Source organism: Grampus griseus (genome assembly GCF_964374135.1).
Source record: "Grampus griseus genome assembly, chromosome: 1".
Taxonomy (NCBI): domain Eukaryota; kingdom Metazoa; phylum Chordata; class Mammalia; order Artiodactyla; family Delphinidae; genus Grampus; species Grampus griseus.
In genome coordinates this window covers 79,668,429-79,688,490 of record NC_139017.1, presented here as the reverse complement: position 1 = coordinate 79,688,490, position 20,062 = coordinate 79,668,429, and the positions used below count along the sequence as shown (strand labels likewise).

The following is a 20,062-nucleotide window of genomic DNA, read 5'->3' as shown; positions in this document are numbered from 1 at the left end:
ATCCTACCCTGCTCTACTATCATTTCAATCTACAGGGGTATGTAACCTAAAGAAACAAAACAAAACGGCATTCTTGTTTCAGTATTTAATGTTAGGTATGGCTTTCAGAGGACACAGTTGAAAATTTTAGATGATAATATACTTGACTGCTTCCTCAACAGTGTCCTGCATGAAACTATAAACTTCGTGAGGGTAAAAATGTTGTCATGTCCACCTCTGAATCTCTACTGCTTAACACAGACTTGACATTATATATATATATATATATATATATATATATATATATATATATATATATATATATAATACATATATATATATTTTACATTTAAAGAGTAAACCTTAACAAGAATAAGACTCTAAAAACGCCTAAGTTGGTCTTGATCTTAGTGTCACACTAATAGCCTCCCAAGGGTCAGGCTGAACTTCCTACTTCTTCGGTGGCTGATGTTACCAGAGCCTTTGCTTCCTTAAGAGGGAAAGTAAGAAAAGGAGAACTCACCCTCCGGGGCACCAGGTTTTTCACTTATTCTTATCTGCCGTTCGGGTACCACAGGCTCCCCTTCTGCATTTCCAATATCTGCAGGTAGGTATGGCAATGAGCAACTCTCCTCCTTTAATGACCTTGGGAAGTACAGAGGTAGCAGCTTTTGGTAAGTAGCCTGTGTGAGAAAAGCCAAACATTGTGTGAAAACTAATGAAGTAACGAAGCAGGCACCAGCAGTGCTTAGTGTTCCTTACACCGTGAAGACAGCCTTCATCACGGAGAAAGGCCACACCACTTCTAAGCTCAGACTGTACGCTGCCTGGGACCCTCAATCAGTTCTTGTGTTAAGGATCAGGGTTTGTTAGTCACTCAAGTTGAGCATGATACCCATCCTGGCAGTTCCAGGTCACTGAACCTGGAATGAAAAGTTCTGTGACCCCTGTCCCCAGTCCCTCCTTCACCTCACTAGTGATATTTGTCTTTCAAGATTCAGCTCAGACACCACATCCCTAATCCTCAGTGTGCCATCAGGGTCCACTGGACCCAGGTTTAGTTTTTGAGATTTTTTTTTTTAACAGTTCTAACTCTTTTGTGAACGATTGCTATTTCATGACTTCCATTCTTTCTTAGAGATTTCTCAAAGAATAAAGATATATCTCACTTAAAAAAAGAGAATAAAACTCATTCTATCTTATAATTTCCATATGGGTTGGTCCATTGGACTCATTCCAATATCCATGATACATTATAGATACTTAGTGCTCTTATTTTTCCTATATCTTGAAGCATTTTGCTTTTTCATCATCCTAGAATTATTTTATCATTATTCATCAATTATCCCCAACTATACCAGAAAAGACTACAATAGAATAATAAGAAACCAAAAGAACGATGGAATTGCCTAGAAGGGCAGAGAAATCATTATCTGTCAGTTTTCCCATTATGTCACCTGCAATACTTCATCATCTTTCATGTAAATAAGTATATTATATGAGGTACATAAGAAGACTGGATTGTAAGTCAATTGTACTCAATTAAAAAAAAAGACTAGACACAACATCTTTGCAGCCTTTTTAAAAAACAGATATAATTCATGTACCATAAAATTCACGTTTTAAAGTATACGATTCACTGGTTTTTAGTATATTCACGAAGTTGTGTAATCATCACCACTATCTAATTCCAGAACATTTCATCATCTCAAGTAGAAAATCTAAGCTCATTAGCTAGGTCATTCTCCATCCCTCCCTCCCCAAACCCCTGACAGCCACTAACATTTCTGTCTGTATAGATTTACCTATTCCAGACATTTCATTAAAATGGAATACAGTATATGGTTCTTGTGTCTGGCTTTCTTCACCTAGCATAATGTTTCTAAGGTTCACCCATGCTACAGGATATATCAGCACTTCATTCTTTTTATAGGTTAATATTCCATTGTATGTATATACCATATTTTGTTTGTCCATCTATCAGTAAGTCAGACATTTAGGCTGTTTCCACATTTTGGCTGTTATGAATAATGCTGATATGAATATTTGTGTACAAGTTTTTGTGTGGACATATGTTTTCAATTCTATTCTGCATATACCTAAGACTGGAATTTCTTTTTAACTTTTTTAGGAACTGCCAGGCTGTTTTCCAAAGCAGCTGCACAATTTTACATTCTCACTAGCTATGTATGAGGGCTCCAATTTCTCCACATCCTAACTCTTGTTATTGTCTGTCTTTGTAATTAAAGTCACACTAGTGAGTGTGAAGTGGTACCTCACTGTGATTTTGATTTATATTCCCTTATTGGTTAATGTTATAGAACATCTTCCCATGTGCTTGTGTATTCAAAACTTTTGCCCATTTTTTAAGATTTTATTTTTTCATAGCAGTTTAAGGCTCACAACAAAATTGGGAAGAAGGTAGAGAGATTTCCCATATCCCTTCAGCCCTCACACATACAGTCTCCCTCATTATCACCAACCCCCACCAGAGTGGTACATTTGTTATAACTGATGAACCTACACTGACACGTCTAATCACCCATAGTTTATATTAGGGTTCACTCTTGGTGTTGTACATTCTACAGGTTGGCACAAATGTATAATGACTTGTATCCATCATTATAGTACCATAAAGAGTATTTTCACTGCCCTAAAAATCCTCTGTGCTCTATTCATCCCTCCCCCATCCTCCGGCAACCACTGACCTTTTTACTGTCTTGGTAGTTTTGCCTTTTCTGGAACATCAGATGGTTGGAATCATACAGTATGCAGCCTTTTCAGATAGGCATCTTTTTTTTTTTTTTTTAATAAATTTATTTATTTATTTATTTTTGGCTGCATTGGGTCTTTGTTGCTACACGCGGGCTTCCTCTAGTTGTGGCGAGCGGGGACTACTCTTTGTTTCAGTGTGTGGGCTTCTCATTGCAGTGGTTTCTCTTGTTGTGGAGCACGGGCTTCTTGGCACGCAGGCTTCAGTAATTGTGGCATGTGGGCTCTAGGTGCGCGGGCTTCAGTAGTTGTGGCACATGGGCTTAGCTGCTCCGTGGCATGTGGGATCTTCCCAGACCAGGGCTCGAACCCGTGTCCCCTTCATTGGAAGGTGGATTCTTAACCACTGCGCCACCAGGGAAGTCCCAGATAGGCTTCTTTCACTTAGTAATATGCACTTAAGGTCCCTCCATATCTTTTTATAGCTTGATAGTTCATTTCTTCTTAGTGTTGAATAATATTCCATTGTCTGGATGTATTACAGTTTATTTACCCATTCACCTACCAACATACTGGTGCTTACAAGTTTTGGCAAATATTAATAAAGTTGCTATAAATATCCTTTGTAGTTTTTTGTGAGGACATAAATTTTCAACTCCTTTGGGTAAATATCAACTTTTGTCCACTTTAAAATTGGGTGATTTGTCTTTTTACTGCTGAATTATAAGAGTGACCAATTTACCTATTTTTATTTTGGATGCTTGTGTCTTTGACATCACATCATATCTAAGAAACCACTGCCTAAGCCAAGGTCATGAAGATTTATACCTATGTTTTCTTCTAACAGTTTTATAGTTTTAGGTCTCATACTTAGTCCCTAGATACATTTTGAGCTAATTTCCTTTATATGGGTGAAGTAGGGGTTCAACTTCATTCTTTTGCATGTGGATAACCAGTTGCTCCAATACCATTTGTTTATAAGACTATTTATTCTTTCTTCATTGAATTGTCTTGGCAGCCATGTCAAAATTCTATTACACTGATCTATATGTTTATTCTTATGTCAGTACAACATAGTCTTACTTACTGTGCTTGGAGTAAGTTTCAAAATAAGTTAAGTGTGAATCCTTCAACTTTGTTCTTTTTTTCCAAGGTTGTTTTGACTATCCTGGGTCCCTTGCATATTCATGTGAAATTCAGAATCAACTTGTCAATTTCTACAAAAAACTCAGTTGGGATTTTGATAGGGATTTTGCTGAATCTGTAGAACAATTTGGGGAATACTGCCATCTTAACAATACTGTCTTCCAATCCATAAACAGGATATCTTTCTATTTATTAAGGTCTTTTAAATTTTTCTTCAAATATATTTTGCAGTTTTCAATGTACAAGCCTTACACTTCTTTTGTTAAGTTTAGTCTTAAATATTTGATTCTTCTTAATGCTACTGCAAATGCAACTGTTTTCTTAATTTCATTTTTGGATTATTCTTTGCTAGTGTGTAGAAACACTATTTTTTATATTGATCTTATGTCCTGTAACCCTGCTGAGCTCCATTACTTCTAATAGCTTTTTTGTGGATGTCTTAGGATTTTTTTACATACAAAAACATAGCTAACATTCCTGGGATAAATTCCACTTGGTGATGTTATATTACATAATCCTTTTATATGTTGCTGGATTCAGTTGGCTAATATTTTGTTAAGAATTTTTTCATCTCTATTCTTATGTGTAGTCTGTAATCTGTTTTTAACTTTCATTGGAAAGATTTGAGAATTCAGACTTTTTCATTTTCAGCCCAAAATAGCAAAGAGAAGACAACTGAACAAAGATGACGTTTCAGAATTATTAAAGGAATCAAAGGTGAATGTAAAGACACAGACAGCAGCACTTCATTTAAAGATGAGGTTAAGATTGATCATATGAAGTGAATCTCAGACACTGAGTCTTCAGATGACAATATCCTAGATTAATCTTCTCAAATTCAAGAACCTATGAGTCAACAACATATTTCTATGGGCAAAGTAGAAATATGGCATTCTCATTCAGTGAGTCACTATAGGAAGAACTTGATCATACAGGATTTTGTGATAAGAACATTTTACTAGAAAGATGTGACAGTATTCTTTCATCTTTTACGATGTTTGTGCAACAAAATTTACTTGATATAAAAGGTTGGTTACATTTCAATTCTTACTGAAATACCTTATCAAATTGTTTTTTATTATCCCTTTATTATTCAATAAATTATTCTTAAAACAACTTTTTTAAAAAAAGTCCTTTGGACCTAGATGATAAACATTAATGACTATTTTTTTCAGGTATACTGCAGGTGAAGAATTTTTCTCTCTTCCCCTGGGTCTGGCTTAGGTGCCCTGATAGACTGCCACAGCACTGTGATGTACACTCCCAGCACAGCACTTGCCACACTTCAGGGTGGTCTTTGTTTATCTGGCTATCTAACTATTAGTCTACAAACCCCCTGAGAACAGGGTATCTTATCTTGGTACCTTACTTGGTATCCTATTCTATGACATGGTCAAATCTCTAGCCCAGACTTCACTTCTCAGCTTTAGACTGACAAGCACAATGGCCTGCTGATCATCAGTTGAATACACTGACCCCCTAGGATTCAACATGTTCAAAATAGAACGTGTCTTCAATCCCTTCTCCTCTCTAAAACTTTCCCCCCTTTCTACCTGCTATCTCACTGGTGGCATCATTATCCAGTCATCCAAGCCAGAAACCTAGGAGTCATCCTTAACTTCCCTCTCTCTTTTCCCCTACATATGTGTGACCTCCAACTCCAGTTGAATTTGTTTAATATTTTTTTAAATTTCAACACCTCCAGTGCCCTTGTTCAGGCCTGATCATTTCTCACTTGGAATATTACAACTGCTTATTATCTCTTCTTGTCACTTGGCTTTCTCCTTCAAAATCATCCTCCACATAGCTAATACAGAAGTTAGACCACATCATTCGTCTGCTTGGAGCTCTTCTATGTTCTCCCATTGTATGACTGATAAAGTATGAGATACCAGGCCTTGAGTGATCTTGCACCTGCCTAACTTTCATTTTTGCCACTCCTAGCCTCACATTTTACGCAATACACTACACCCTTTCTGCTATTTCTTACTTATATGCCTGTGCTTATGCTTGTATGACTACTGTTATTTGCCCTTCCTTTGGAAAATTTTAGTTACCTTTTACAATGATTTCAACTTACACATCACCATCTATGGAAAGCATTTCCTAACCCCATGCCAGGCTGGAGCTGTGTGCTCCTGTCCTTCCCATACCTCCATTAATGCCCTTACCACAATGACCATAACTTATCTGACTTGTCTGTCCCCACCAACAGACAGCGGGTTCCTTGAGGACAACGACCATGACTCATCCACTGGTGTATTCCCAGAACCCAGTGGAGTAAACCTGATATATCCTAGAATTCAATAATAGGTCACTGAGAGAATGAATGAATAGGTAAACCAGGTGAAACAAGAAGAGATAGCAAACATGGTAAATGTGTCTTACTTCAGCAAATTCAAAATGGTTTATATCTCATATATGTACCTACATATACTTTGAATGGCTATTTCACATGTATTAATTCATTTATCACAAAACTCCTGACATAAGTACTGTTAGTATTCATTTTTTATCAAAGCACAGAGAGGACACAAAACTTGCCCAAGGACACAAAACTCAGAAGTAATACAAGCTGAATGGGACAGAGCACACTAAAGCTAAATAAAGCTTAATAAGATTTAAAAAAGAACTTATTTCCTAAAATGGCTCTAAATTAAATTGTAACATACTAAACCTAACCACACATAACAAACCATAAACCTCACAACTTACTCAATACTAGCCACTAGGCTAGGCTGTCACCTGTTTCCAGGTCACAGAGATAACACGGCTTTTCCAGCAGTGGTGGTTTTCCAGTTATGCTGCCCAGGCACCCAGTGCTTAGGTCATAAGGCGATGCCTTGAGCTGTCTTGAGAGCTAATATAGTGAGTAAATCAGAACAACTCCACCTTATAAGATTTTACTGCGTGATAACAGTTTACCAGTGAAAAACATGGATAAGATGCTCCTCTTGACTTGCTTTTAGTCTCCAGTATAGTCTTTTTCAACAAATGATGGTAAGCCCCACTACCAAACATGTGCACAGATAATTAGGATTTCCCTGCTGGCAATTCAGTTAACAGATAATGAAGAGACAGCGGCAAACACTTACAAGTGAAAATAAGATTTAAACAATGCAAGATAATTAGCAAAATACCTCTTCAAGTTCAGAGACAGCAAATACTACTTTTTCAATAGTCTCTCCGTGAATTTCGAGGAATCTCCTTACCGTGCCTAAGGAAAAGAATAGAAAGATTAATTCAATAAATAAGAAATTAATTGTGAAGAAAAATCAAACCCTTCAAAGTTTTATTTCTGTAAGGGATCACTCCTCGTGTCATTCAGGTCTGTGCTCAGTGACACCTTATCAGTAAAGCCTCCCCAGATCACCTTATTTAAAAACTCTTCCCTGATTTGCTTTCCTACAGAGCAACTATTCTGGACATTTCGTGGTTTCCTGTTTATTGTATATCCTCCCCACCCTCCCTGCCCCATCCATTAGACAAAAGCGCCACAACAGCAAGAGCTTTATTTTATTTACTGCTTTATTGCCAGTAAATAGTGCCTGGCGATAGAAGATGCTGACTCCAGACAATTCTCCCTTATCCAGTATATTCCTTTTATTCTCTGGGGCCTCTCTCTCTGACCAGAATGGTCTAGCACAAGTGCCTTTCCATTAATCAGTTACAGTATGAGAAGTCCTCCTCAGCTCTTTATCCCTGTCAATATCCTATTGAACCAAAACTGAATTATTTTTTCTTAATTTCTATCTTATCCTTTCTTTATAAACGTCTTTTTTTTTTTTTTTTTTGCGGTACGCGGGCCTCTCGCTGTTGTGGCCTCTCCCGTTGCGGAGCACAGGCTCTGGACGCGCAGGCCTAGCGGCCATGGCTCACGGGCCCAGCCGCTCCGCGGCATGTGGGATCTTCCCGGACCAGGGCACGAACCTGTGTCCCCTGCATCGGCAGGCGGACTCTCAACCACTGCGTCACCAGGGAAGCCCTATAAATTTCTTAATAATGAGACCTAGTGGCCTTTTCTCAGTCCCTAATTTACCTGCAATCTCTCTCTAGATGCCCACACCCCACCTTTTAAAAATATTGTCCTCTCCAAGTTCTGTCCTCCATATTTTTAATTTTCTTGGTATATATATTTTCTTGAGCTCACTAATTTGATTGCTAGATAATACTCCACATGCTGATGGCTCCCAAATCTTTATACTCTGTTTTCTGAACAAAAGACCTGAAATTTCCTACAGCCTGCTGGGCATATCTGCCCAGATAACTGAGACCTCAAACTCAGCATGTCCAAACCTGATCCCAACAGGTCCAAACCTGACTTCCATCTCTCCTCAACACCTGCTCCTTTACCTGTACTCCTTATTTCAGTTACACAGCAACAACCAACCACTCACCTAAGCTAGAATCCTGAATTCTTCTGACACTTCTTCCTTCATCCTGCATTTTCAATGTGTTATCATGTGTTTTAAATTCTATTGCTAATATTTTTAACAGCCATTCCTTTTCTCTTCCAGCTGCTCGCAGGCTCTCAATGATAACAAAGACGTTGGCAATAAGTTTTCAACTGTTCTCTTGTTTCTCTTTCCAAGCCTACATATTCACTGTTGCCTGAGTTATCTTATGTTACCTTCCTTACTATTTCTGATGGCTGTGTACTGCTTATATGTTAAGATCCAAAGTCCCCATGGCATGGCTCTCCACACCCTGACAATTAACCACCCCTCCACCCCTGCCCTTTAGTCCTATTTCCAGCTATTTTTCCCACCTATCTTATGCTTTAGCCATTGGCTTCTTTGCTGTACTTCGAATATGCCACTTACCCTACCTCTGCCTGCATGGTTGCCTTTGACTAGAATACCTTTCATCCACCATGACCCTCTCTTAGTGAACTCCTACTCATTTTTCATGGCCCAGTCAAAAGCCATCTCCTTTGTATAGAACTCCATCCTTCTGTGTGCTCCTCCTGTAATCTTTTAAACAGCCCTCTATTTGTGAACTTTGCATAGCATTTTATATCTAGACTGTGAGCTTTCTGAAGGCCAAGTAAACTTAACATTAATACTGCTAGGGCCTTGGGACTGCCCTCGTGGTCCAGTGGTTAGAATGTTGCCTTCCAACGCAGTGCAGGTTTGATCTCTGGTCGGGGAGCTAGGATCCCACATGCCTCAGGGCCAAAAAACCAAAACATAAAACAGAAGGAATACTGTAACAAATTCGATGAGGACTTTAAAAATGGTCCACATTAAAAAAAAAAAAATCTTTAAAATAAAATATATATATTACTAGGGCCTAGTACACCTTAGGAATATGGCAAGCAATCATTCAAAAGTAGTAACTGAATGAACATTTTATGACTCTGATTATCAACCTATTGCTTGCCTTGTTCACTACTGTGTCTTGAGAGCCTAAACAGAGGAGACCCATTTGTTGAAGGACTGAACAAATCTTCCTAATTCTCTTTCTGTCAGGTGACAAATTTTTTCATTTCTCCCTCTATTCTGCTTTAATAATTTTTAAAAAATGAAATTAAAAAAAAACCGATTTTCTTCCATCTTATTTACTTTGACCCCAAGTTTTAATGTTTACACAAAATAGTTTCCCAGCGTATAACTGGGGCATTTCCTTTGGAAGACAATGTACGATGCCAACTAGTAACCAAGCTGAATTCCCTCAGCAGCACAGTTCACTCAGAAAAGTAATTCTGCAAAAAGGAGAAAAAAAAAAGTGATATCATGGCTATAAGGTTTTGGTACTGTGCACTATTCTTTGCAACCAACTAGGATGCCATGTGCCTAACTTGTAGTAAAAACTCTGTAACTGGTGAGAATGACATGTGTGACATTAAAATTTCCAAACTGAAAACACAATAAGAACACCACCATTGCCTTTTTTCTCACCACTGTATCCTCTTCTATACAGCATAGGACCTAGCATATAGTAGTCACTCAGAGTTCTGTTGAATGAATAAATAACATGATAAATTTATCTAAATGTAGATGTTTCTTTAAGTTTCTTCTGGAGAAGAACTGAACTGCACATGAACTAAGAAAAAAAAGATAAATAACTTAGTATATCTATCATGAAGATATTACTTAGATTTCAAATGAAATAAATTTCAATAATAGTTTAATAAGTAAGAAAGCTTTTGGAACTAAGGACTTAAGAGTTACAGCCTCAGATTTGTTCTTGGCCCATATATGCTACAAAAGCCTAAAAGCCATTTATTTCCCAGATGCTTAGAAAGTATGTGAGCAAAGGGCACAACTGTTTGTGTGTGTGTGTATTTTTTAACGAGATGTTATAGTTCTGCTATTAGATTTAAGGTGTAATAAGTCAAGCAGGTCTTATAACATACAAGTTAACCTGCTTATCTTAAAGCTTTACATTTCCTTTGTGCTAATTAAATTTCTAGAAATTGCTTCATCAAAGTCCCTTATACCTACTTTTTTTCTTTGTAATTTGAGGAGAATTTAATTGAGGGACCATTTACAAAAGCACATGCTGGGTTTCTGGTTGACAATTTCAAGGTAGGAAGAGTGGGCTGGCTTTCTACCCTGTGACAGGCAGAATTCTAAGATGACATCCAAAGAGTCACAACCTGGTTGAATCTCCTGCCCTTGAATGTGGCAGGACCCAGCAGAAGTGAAAAATGTCACTCCTGTGGTTGAGTTACATGGTGTGAGGCACTGGCTGGCTGATGGAAGAAGAGGTTCTCCTGCTTCCCTAGAGGAAGTGGGCTGCCCTGTTGGGAAAGGGTCACGTAGCAGGGAACTTCAGGTGGCCTCTAAGCGCTGTGAGTGGCCCTCGGCTGACAGGCAGCAAGAAAGCAGGGACCACCAGTCCCACAACTGCAAGAAACTGAATTCTGCCAATAACAACATGAACTTAGAAGTACCCCCCAAGCTCCAGAGATGAACTGTCCGGCCCACACCTAAGTTGTTGCCATGGGAGACCCCGAGCAGAAGCGTCAGCCGAGCCAGACTCCTGACTCATAGGAACTATGGCCTTATACCTACTTTTGATCTTTATCTGCTGTTACTACAATTACTGCTCAAAGCTGACTCCTCTGTGGTACTGTATCAAGTGACTTATCTGAGGGCCACAGAGCCAGAGTTAGACAGGTAGAACTGGGACCAAAAACCAGTCTTCTTGACTACCTTTTCAGAGCCTTTGCTACAAAATGATGGTGTCTCTTTAAATTCTAATCCATATAATTACTTTAATAAAAAATGGAGACATAAAAGGCCTATCTCAAGCTATGAGATATGGGGCACAGGCTAAACGAAAACAGAGAAAGTTAAGACCTGCCAAGAGCCTTGCCAAGGAGAATTATATAAAGGTAGGAACTTTGCTTTGGTAAGGCACCATTCAGAATACATGCAGGCTAGCTGTAACAGTAGTTTCCCACCAAAGCAGTCCTAACTCAAGCATAATGAATTATCTAGTACAACACATAGGTTACTAGACTTGGGAGTCAGAAGGCCTGTATATATGTTCCAAGTCTGCATAACCCTAAGAAAATGATAAATTTCTGAGCCTCTTTATTTGTAAAACAAATACCTAAAACACTACACTACCTAAAACACAAGGCTGTTGAAGAAGTGAAATGGAATTTCTTTTATCCCTTTTTTAATACATATTTCTTCAGCAAGGACCATATGTAAAGCATTCCTGACATATGAAAGTGTTAGAAATACAGAGATGAAAAGATCTCTGGGACATCCCTGGTGGCGCAGTGGTTAAGAATCCACCTGCCAATGCAGGGGACACGGGTTCGAGCCCTGGTCCAGGAAGATCCCACATGCCACGGAGCAACTAAGCCCATGTGCCACAACTGCTGAGCCTGCGCTCTAGAGCCTGCGAGTCACAACAACTGAGCCTGCGTGCCACAACTACTGAAGCCTGCGCACCTGAAACCCATGCTCTGCAGCAAGAGAAGCCACCATAATAAGAAGCCTATGCACCACAACGAGGAGTGGCCCTTGCTTGCTGCAACTACAGAAAGTTTGCGCGCAGCAACAAGGACCCAACGCAGCCAAAAATAAATAATAAAATAAATAAATTTTAAAAAAACCACCTTTCTATTTCAGATAGTCCTATCTCAAAGGGGAACAAATCTTCCTTGTCACTTGGTCTTAGACCTGTCTTCTACAGTTGGAGATCTTATTTACAATCTTTACAAGGATCTGTGAACTTCCTGAAATAGCATGTAAATTCCCTCTGTATGTGCATTCCTCTGGGAAAAGGGTCCACAGCTTTGTTTCATCAGATGCTCAGTGTAGTTTATGATGAATTCCAAAGAAGTCATAATAGTTAACTAATAGAACTATTGCTCTAAAAATACAGCATGGAATAAGTCCACATGAGACGACTCCATATATTTGGGCACCATATATGCTAAAAGCGTGTTCTTCTTTAGGAGAAACACCACTAATGTTTCAAACTGTTTGCCCTGCAGTTTGTCAGTCTCATGAGATATGACAGCCAGAACTAGATGCAAAATTCTAGGTGTGGTCTGAAGCTGTATACAATACAATGAGATCAGGGACTCCCTCGAGCTAAGCATCGTATTTTTTTATTACATATACAACATTCTGGCTCATAATGATTGAGCCCAGTCTTTTTAAAATCTAAATGCAGGGTTTTATATTCAAATAGCACACGTGAAAGCTACTGCTTAAACTGATAGTGCTGTATCAATCTGATATTACAAAATCTGTTTTGACTTCGTTGTTGCTGCCTGCTAAGATTATTCTGAATTATGATTCAAATACCCAATGCACTGGCCATACTTCTCAGTGGTATAATTTTCAAACTTAATAGGCAAATTTTCTAAGCCTTTATTCAAATGGATAAAAATATCAAACCTAGAAAGTAAACTGAGAGCTCTGCAACTTGTCAACACAAACTTCCCACCAGAGTGCCACAATCAGTTAATCAACAAATCTTCTTTGGCTGCAACTATTTAACTAGTGATAAAAAACTTTTTTTAAATTTAATTTATGTACAGTACCCCCAACCTTACTTACGAAGTGCTATGTGTGTTGCATCCTCTAAAGGGTAACCTCGTTTTGCAGAATTGATGACACAGAATCCAACAGAAGACATGGACTGCTCTCTGCAATCAAACAGAAAACACAAAAACTATACTCTAAGCATTCATAATAAATAATAAAAAAGGCAGCTTAACTTCTCCTTCCCTGTACCTTCAATGAATCTACTGTAATATTTAACCCAACTGCACTATGTAAAAATTATATTAATAAATAATTTAACTGCACCATTTGGGGGAAATACATTCCGAGTAAAATGGGAACTAAGTAAAATGGGAATGGGTTAAATTCTCAAGTCACCCAAATGTATTCCTCTTACTCTGCCACGTTTGAGAAGATTATTAATTCTATCTTCAGGGTCCTCTTAAATTATTTAAGTCCCTCAAAATTTGACTTTCATAGCTAGGTTTCATTTTAAAACCAGGGCCTTTACCAATGTATGGCATGCTATGTCTAGGAACTGAGTTAGCCATACTTTGCCAGCTGAAGTACGTTTCTGTAGCAGCTGTATAGGGAACTCTCAGCGGCTGTGCGATAGCGGCTCTTGTACTTAGGTCCCACTGTGTGAATGATGAACCGGGCAGCTAGATTAAATCCTTTTGTCAATTTTGCTTCACCTGTCCGGCAACCTGGGAACAAGGGAGAATATATAAGTCATGGAGTTGTTAGAAAAAAAAAACCCAGCAAACTAACAGAACAATGCATGAAACAGAGAAAGTATTACGAACTTTGAGAAATTCCAGTTAAAAATATGGCTTGAATACAAACATTTGTCTCTGATCCCAAAAAAGCAATACAACAGGTATAAAAAGAGAGACAAAGAGGATGGGAGAGAACATGAAGCAGAAAAGCATCATTAAAATTTTGGAAGGAATAAAGTCAGTGGACTAGAAGCAACTGATTTAGCAAAGCAGAGAAACATAATTGCTTGCAGAAATGGGGTGACCAACATGAAGCAAGCTGGTCTGTTCTGAAAGGCAGTGTTGGATTGAAGACAGACTGCTTTGATTCAAATCCTGAATCCACCATGTTCCTGCTGTGACCCTTTGGACAAGCGCTTGGCCTCTCCATGCCTCAATTTCCTATATAAGGGGGATACTAGTAGTACTTACTTCACAGGATTAAATGAGTTAATATATGCAAAGTGCATTCATGCATTAGCTATTATTGTTGTTGTTATTACTACAGACCACTAAAAAGGCTCAGAAACTGGAGGTCCTAAGAACTTCTGAAGGCTATGATGTGAAGTGGGACTAAAAAGAGGAGGCTGAGTTAAAAGTTTGCATAAAAACATTCAAATCTGCAACAACCCCTCCCCCAGTCAGCACAGCAAGGCGATGATTCCTTTATCACCACAGCAACAGGAAGGTTTATTCTTGGGAGATGCTGCACTAGAGCTTCTGGACTCTAAGAACCCCAGGCAAAGCTGAAAAGAGGGGATTTGATTAAACTGTTATACTCAACAGTAATGGCTCTAGATCTCTGCTCCTAACTGGCTTCCAAAACAGACATCCACGATTATACCCCTGGAAGATTCCCTTCCAGGAGACTAAGAGGCTCAAACCAAAGGACCTACAGATTCTGATAAATGAGGGATGTTCTCCCAATGAAACAGCAGGGCTCCTGCTCATCATCTGCTTCAAGATCCACCAAGCCCATGCACACAAAGCTTCCCAGTACCTTCTCAATTCCTCTCTCTTGAATATGCTAACACTCGAGGATCACCAGGAAGTGAAGAAAGCCTCTCAGAAATGGGGTGTGTGGGGGGGGGCACAAATGCTAAAAAAAAATAGGCAATTTAGGGAAGGAAACTTAAAAAACAAGCCAAAAAACTCCCAACACTATAATTAATACTCTCAGAGAGGTGAGAGAAGACATAGTATGTCTGAAACATAACCAGAATGTTATGAAAAACAGAATATTCAGAGAAGAGGAAAAAGCACTTATCTAATTATTATAGCCAAGTGAAAAATATGACAGCAGAAATAAAAAGTTCAATAGATGGGTTAAAGCTAAAGTTGAGGAAATCTTCCAGAAAATAAACAGATGGAAAATAAGAGGTAACAGATATAAAACCTGGAGGATGAAATGGGAGGTACAGCATCCAATAAAGTTTCTTCAAAGACAGAACAGAGAATACAGAGGGAAGGAAATTATTAAAAAAATAAAACAAGAAATTTCCCATAATGGAAAGATATGAGTTTCTAGACTCAAAGAGCCCATGGGATAACCAAACCAGACCAAGCCGCATCACTTAAATTACTTAAATCACTGAAATTTCAATTAAAAAAAATCAGAAATAAAGATGAGATCATAAAGTTTCCAGAAAAGAAACCAGTAACATATGAAGAATCAGGGGTAATAACATGAGATTTTTCAAGAGCAATAATGAAAATAGAAAACAATGGAGCAATGCCTTCAAAAATCTGGAAAATAATTTCTAACGTAGAATTTTATTTCCACCCAAACTATAATTTAGGACTATAAATTGTTGCTAAAACCATTATGTGAATGTACAATGAGGAACTAGATACTCATAGAGCCTAAACACCATCTTACTGATTACATTTCAGCCCCAAAGGATAAAATATAACTGTACAAATGGAAGGATCAAACTGTCATCACTCTAATCTGGAGAGCCTCTTAATAACGGTCCACTAACAGGTCAATCAGATTTCATGTATCTTCTAATATGAGACAATATTAAGTACACAACACAACATCACCTATGAAATATTTTAGCCAAACTTGATTCCATTAGATATAACTTCCAGTTTAGAGGAAATACAAGGGATAAAGCAATAAACTAAATGGTACCTCAGGTGAATCAGATATATCCAGAAGGTGGGATATCTTGAAAAACATCTTGGCCTAATTCACTCAAACAAGTCATATTTCCCTCAAATCTTCTTTTCTCTACGCTAATCCTAGCTCTTTTAACTATTCCTTCAAATAATATGGTTTCCACAATGTCTACTATGCTAATCATTTTCTTTTAGGTATATCCCAGTTTATCACTCTTAAAAAGTAATAACAAAAATAAGATGAAAACTATGCAGCATGGGGTCCTAACAGGACAGAATAAATAACAGCCTCTCTTGACTTTGATGCTGTACTTTTCCCCTCAGCTTTACTGAGGCATAATTGACATATAACATTGTGTAATTATTGTGGTAACCATTTCACAATATATACATATATCAAATGACCATGTTTAAGGTGTACAACATGGTCATTTGATATATATATGTACTGTGAAATGATTACCACAATAAGGTCAGTTAACGCATCTATCACCTCAAATAACTACTTTTCTTTACAGAGAGAACACTTCAGATCTACTCTCTTAACAACCTTCAAGTATGTAATAGTGTTATTAATTATAATCACCAAGCTGTACAACTTTAGTATTTATATTATAGCCTGAAGTTTGTTCCTTTGACCAACATCTCATTTCCCCCACCCCTGTCAACCACAATTCTATTCTCTGTTTCTATGACTTCAGCTTTTTTCAGATTCCATATGTAAATGAGATCATTCAATATGCCTTTATTTCACTTGGCATAATACCATCAAAGTCATGCATATTGTTGCAAATGGCAGGATTTCCTTTTTTATGGCTGAAAAATATTCCACTGTGTATACTATGTATTATATAATATGTACACACACATAGTTTATACATACACACACCACCACCACTACAGTTTCTTTATTCACTCATCCATCAATGGACACTTAGGTTGTTTCCATGTCTTGGCTATCATAAATAATGCTGCAATGAACACTGGGGTGCAGATACCTCTTTGAGATAATGATTTCATTTTCTCTGGATTTACACCCAGAAGTGGAATTTCTGGACAATACAGTAATTCCATTTAAATTCTTTTGAGGAACCTCCATATTGTTTTCCATAACAGCTGTCCCAATTCACATACTTACCATGAGTGCACAACGGTTCCCTTTTCTCCACATCCTTAACAGCATGTTATCTCATTTTTAAAATAATAGCCATTCTAACAGGTGTGTGGTGTATTTCACTGTGGTTTTTTTTTTTTTTTTTTTTTTGCGGTACGTGGGCCTCTCACTGTTGTGGCCTCTCCTGTTGCGGAGCACAGGCTCCGGACGTGCAGGCTCAGCAGCCATGGCTCATGGGCCGCTCTGCGGCATGTGGGATCTTCCCGGACTGGGGCACGAACCTGTGTCCCCTGCATCAGCAGGCGGATGCTCAACCACTGTGCTGCTAGGGAAGCCCTTCACTGTGGTTTTAATTGAGCACCTTTGTATGCACCTATTGGCCATCTGTGTCTTATTTGGGAAAATGCCTCTTCTTGTGCTGTACAGAAGCTTTTTAGTTTGATGTAGTCCCATTTGTTACTGTTCTGATTATTATAGCCTTGTAGTATAGTTGGAAATCAGGAAGTGTGTTGCTTCTGGCTTTGCTCCTCTTTCTCAAGATTGTTTTGCCTATTTGGGGTCTTCTGTAGTCCCATACAAATTTTAGGATTCTTTTATCTATTTCTGTGAAAAATACCATTGGAGTTTTGATAGGGATTGCACTGAATCTATAGATGGTTTTGAGTAGTACAGATATTTTAACAATATTCTTTCAATCAATGAACACAGGCTATCTTTCCATTTATGTCTTATGTCTTCTTCAATTTCTTTCATCAATGTTTTATAGTTCTCAGTGTACTGATCTCTTACCTATTCACTAAATTTATTAGTAAGAATTTTATTCTTTTTGATGCTACTGTAAAATGGGATTGTTTTCAGAATTTCATTTTCAGGTGGTTCATTGTTACTGTATAGAAATGCAACTGATTTTTGCATGTTGATTTTGTATCCTGCAACTTTACTGGATTTACTAGTTCTAACAGTTGTTTTTTTTTTTTTTGCAGTACGCAGGCCTCTCACTGCTGTGGCCTCTCCCATTGTGGAGCACAGGCTCCGGATGCACAGGCTCAGCGGCCATGGCTCACGGGCCTAGCCACTCCACGCCATGTGGGATCCTCCGAGACCGGGGCATGAACCCATGTCCCCTGCATCGCCAGGCGGACTCTCAACCACTGCGCCACCAGGGAAGCCCCTTCTAACAGTTTTTTGGTGGAGTCTTTACAATTTTCTCTAAATAAGATCATGTTACCTTCAAACAGTAATAATTTTACTTCTTTTCTGATTTGGATGCCTTTTGTTTCATTTTCTTGCCTAATTGCTCTGGATATGTTGAAGTATGTTCCCTCTACATTGAACATGTTTAGAATTTTTATCAAGAAAAAGGTGATGAATTTTGTCAAACATTTTTTCTTCATCTACTGAGAGGATTATATAATTTTCACTCTTCATTCCATTAATGTGGTGTATCACATTTATTGATTTGTGTACGTTGAACCATCCTTTCATCCCAAGGATAAATCCCACTTGATCACAGTGTGTGATTCTTTTAAAGTGCTGCTGTATTGTTTGCTACTATTTCGTTGAGAATTTTTGCATCTATATTCATCAGAGATATAGGCCTGTAGTTTTCTTTTCTTGCAGTGTCCTTTTTTTTCTTAGAATTAGAAAAACTTTATTATGCAATCATACATCAATTTTTTTGTATTTAATGAACCAATAAAAATCCTCTGTAAAATTATAACTACTAATGATTCCTTTAATAGGAACATTATTTTAGAATTAATTTATATTTTTTTAATATCTTTATCGGAGTATAGTTGCTTTACAATGTTATGTTAGTTTCTGTTGCACAACAAAGTGAATCAGCTATAAGTATACATATATCCCCACATCCCCTCCCTCCTCAGCCTCCCTCCCACCCTCCCTATCCCACTCCTCTACGTCGTCACAAAGCATCGAACTGATCTCCCTGTGCTATGCAGCTGCTTCCCAACAGCCATCCATTTTACATTTGGTAGTGTATATATGTCAGTGCAACTCTCTCACTTCATCCCAGTTTCCCCTTACCCCCGTGTCCTCAAGTCCATTCTCTACATCTGGTCCTTTATTCCTGTCCTGCCACTAGGTTCATCAGTACCGTTTTTTAGATTCCATATATGTGTGTTAGCATACACTATTTGTTTTTCTTTTTCTGAGTTACTTCACTCTGTATGACAGACTCTAGGTCCATCCACCTCACTACAAATAATTCAATTCATTCCTTTTTATGGCTGAGTAATATTCCATTGTATACATGTGACACATCTTCTTTATCCATTCATCTGTCGATGGACACAAAGGTTGCTTCCATGTCCTGGCTATTGTAAACAGAGCTGCAGTGAACATTGGGATACATGTCTCTTTTTGAATTATGGTTTTCTCAGGGTATATGCCCAATAGTGGGATTGCTGGGTCATATGGTAGTACTTATTTTAGTTTTTTAAGGAAAACTATACTCCATACTGTTCTCCATAGTGGCTGTATCAATTTACATTCCCGTCAACAGTGCAAGAGGGTTTCCTTTCTCCATACCTTCTCCAGCATTTATTGTTTGTAGATTTTTTGATGATGGCCATTGTGACGGGTGTGAGGTGATACCTCATTGTGGTTTTGATTTGCATTTCTCTAATGATTAGTGATGCTGCGCATCTTTTCATGTGTTTGTTGGTAATCTGTATGTCTTCTTTGGAGAAATGTCCATTTAGGTCTTCTGCCCATTTTTGGACTGGGTTGTTTGTTTTTTTGATATTGAGCTGCATGAGCCACTTCTATATTTTGGAGATTAACCCTTTGTCAGTTGATTCGTTTGCAAATATTTTCTTCCATTCTGAAGCCTGTCTTTTTGTCTTGTTTATGGTTTCCTTTGCTGTGCTAAAGCTTTTAAGTTTCCTTAGGTCCCATTTATTTGTTATTTTATTTCCATTACACTGGGGGAGGTCAAAAAAAAACCTTGCTGTGATTTATATCAAAGGGTGTTGTGCCTATGTTTTCCTCTAAGAGTTTTACAGTGCCTGGCCTTACACTTAGGTCTTCAATCCACTTTGAGTTTATTTTTGTGTATGGTGTTAGGAAGTGTTCTAATTTCATTCTTTTACATGTAGCTGTCCAGTTTTCTCAGCTCTACTTATTGAAGAGGCTGTCTCTTCTCCATCGTATATTCTTGCCTCCTTTGTCAATGATAAGGTGGCCAGATGTGTGTGGGTTTCTCTTTGGGCTTTCCAACCTGTTCCATT

The 20,062-nt window shown here is 38.1% G+C and overlaps 1 protein-coding gene across 1 annotated transcript in view; it reads right to left on the bottom strand.

The window, feature by feature from the left end:
* Positions 1 to 20,062, bottom strand: part of GDAP2 (ganglioside induced differentiation associated protein 2) — a 70,855-nt gene that overhangs the window by 29,327 nt on the left and 21,466 nt on the right. Inside the window, exons 4-7 of the mRNA XM_082662193.1 lie at positions 13,369 to 13,522; positions 12,870 to 12,958; positions 6,978 to 7,054; positions 503 to 662 (exon numbers count right to left, since the gene is read on the bottom strand). Coding sequence (XP_082518319.1) covers positions 503 to 662; positions 6,978 to 7,054; positions 12,870 to 12,958; positions 13,369 to 13,522 — 480 coding nt within the window. The remainder of the gene's footprint in view (positions 1 to 502; positions 663 to 6,977; positions 7,055 to 12,869; positions 12,959 to 13,368; positions 13,523 to 20,062) is intronic.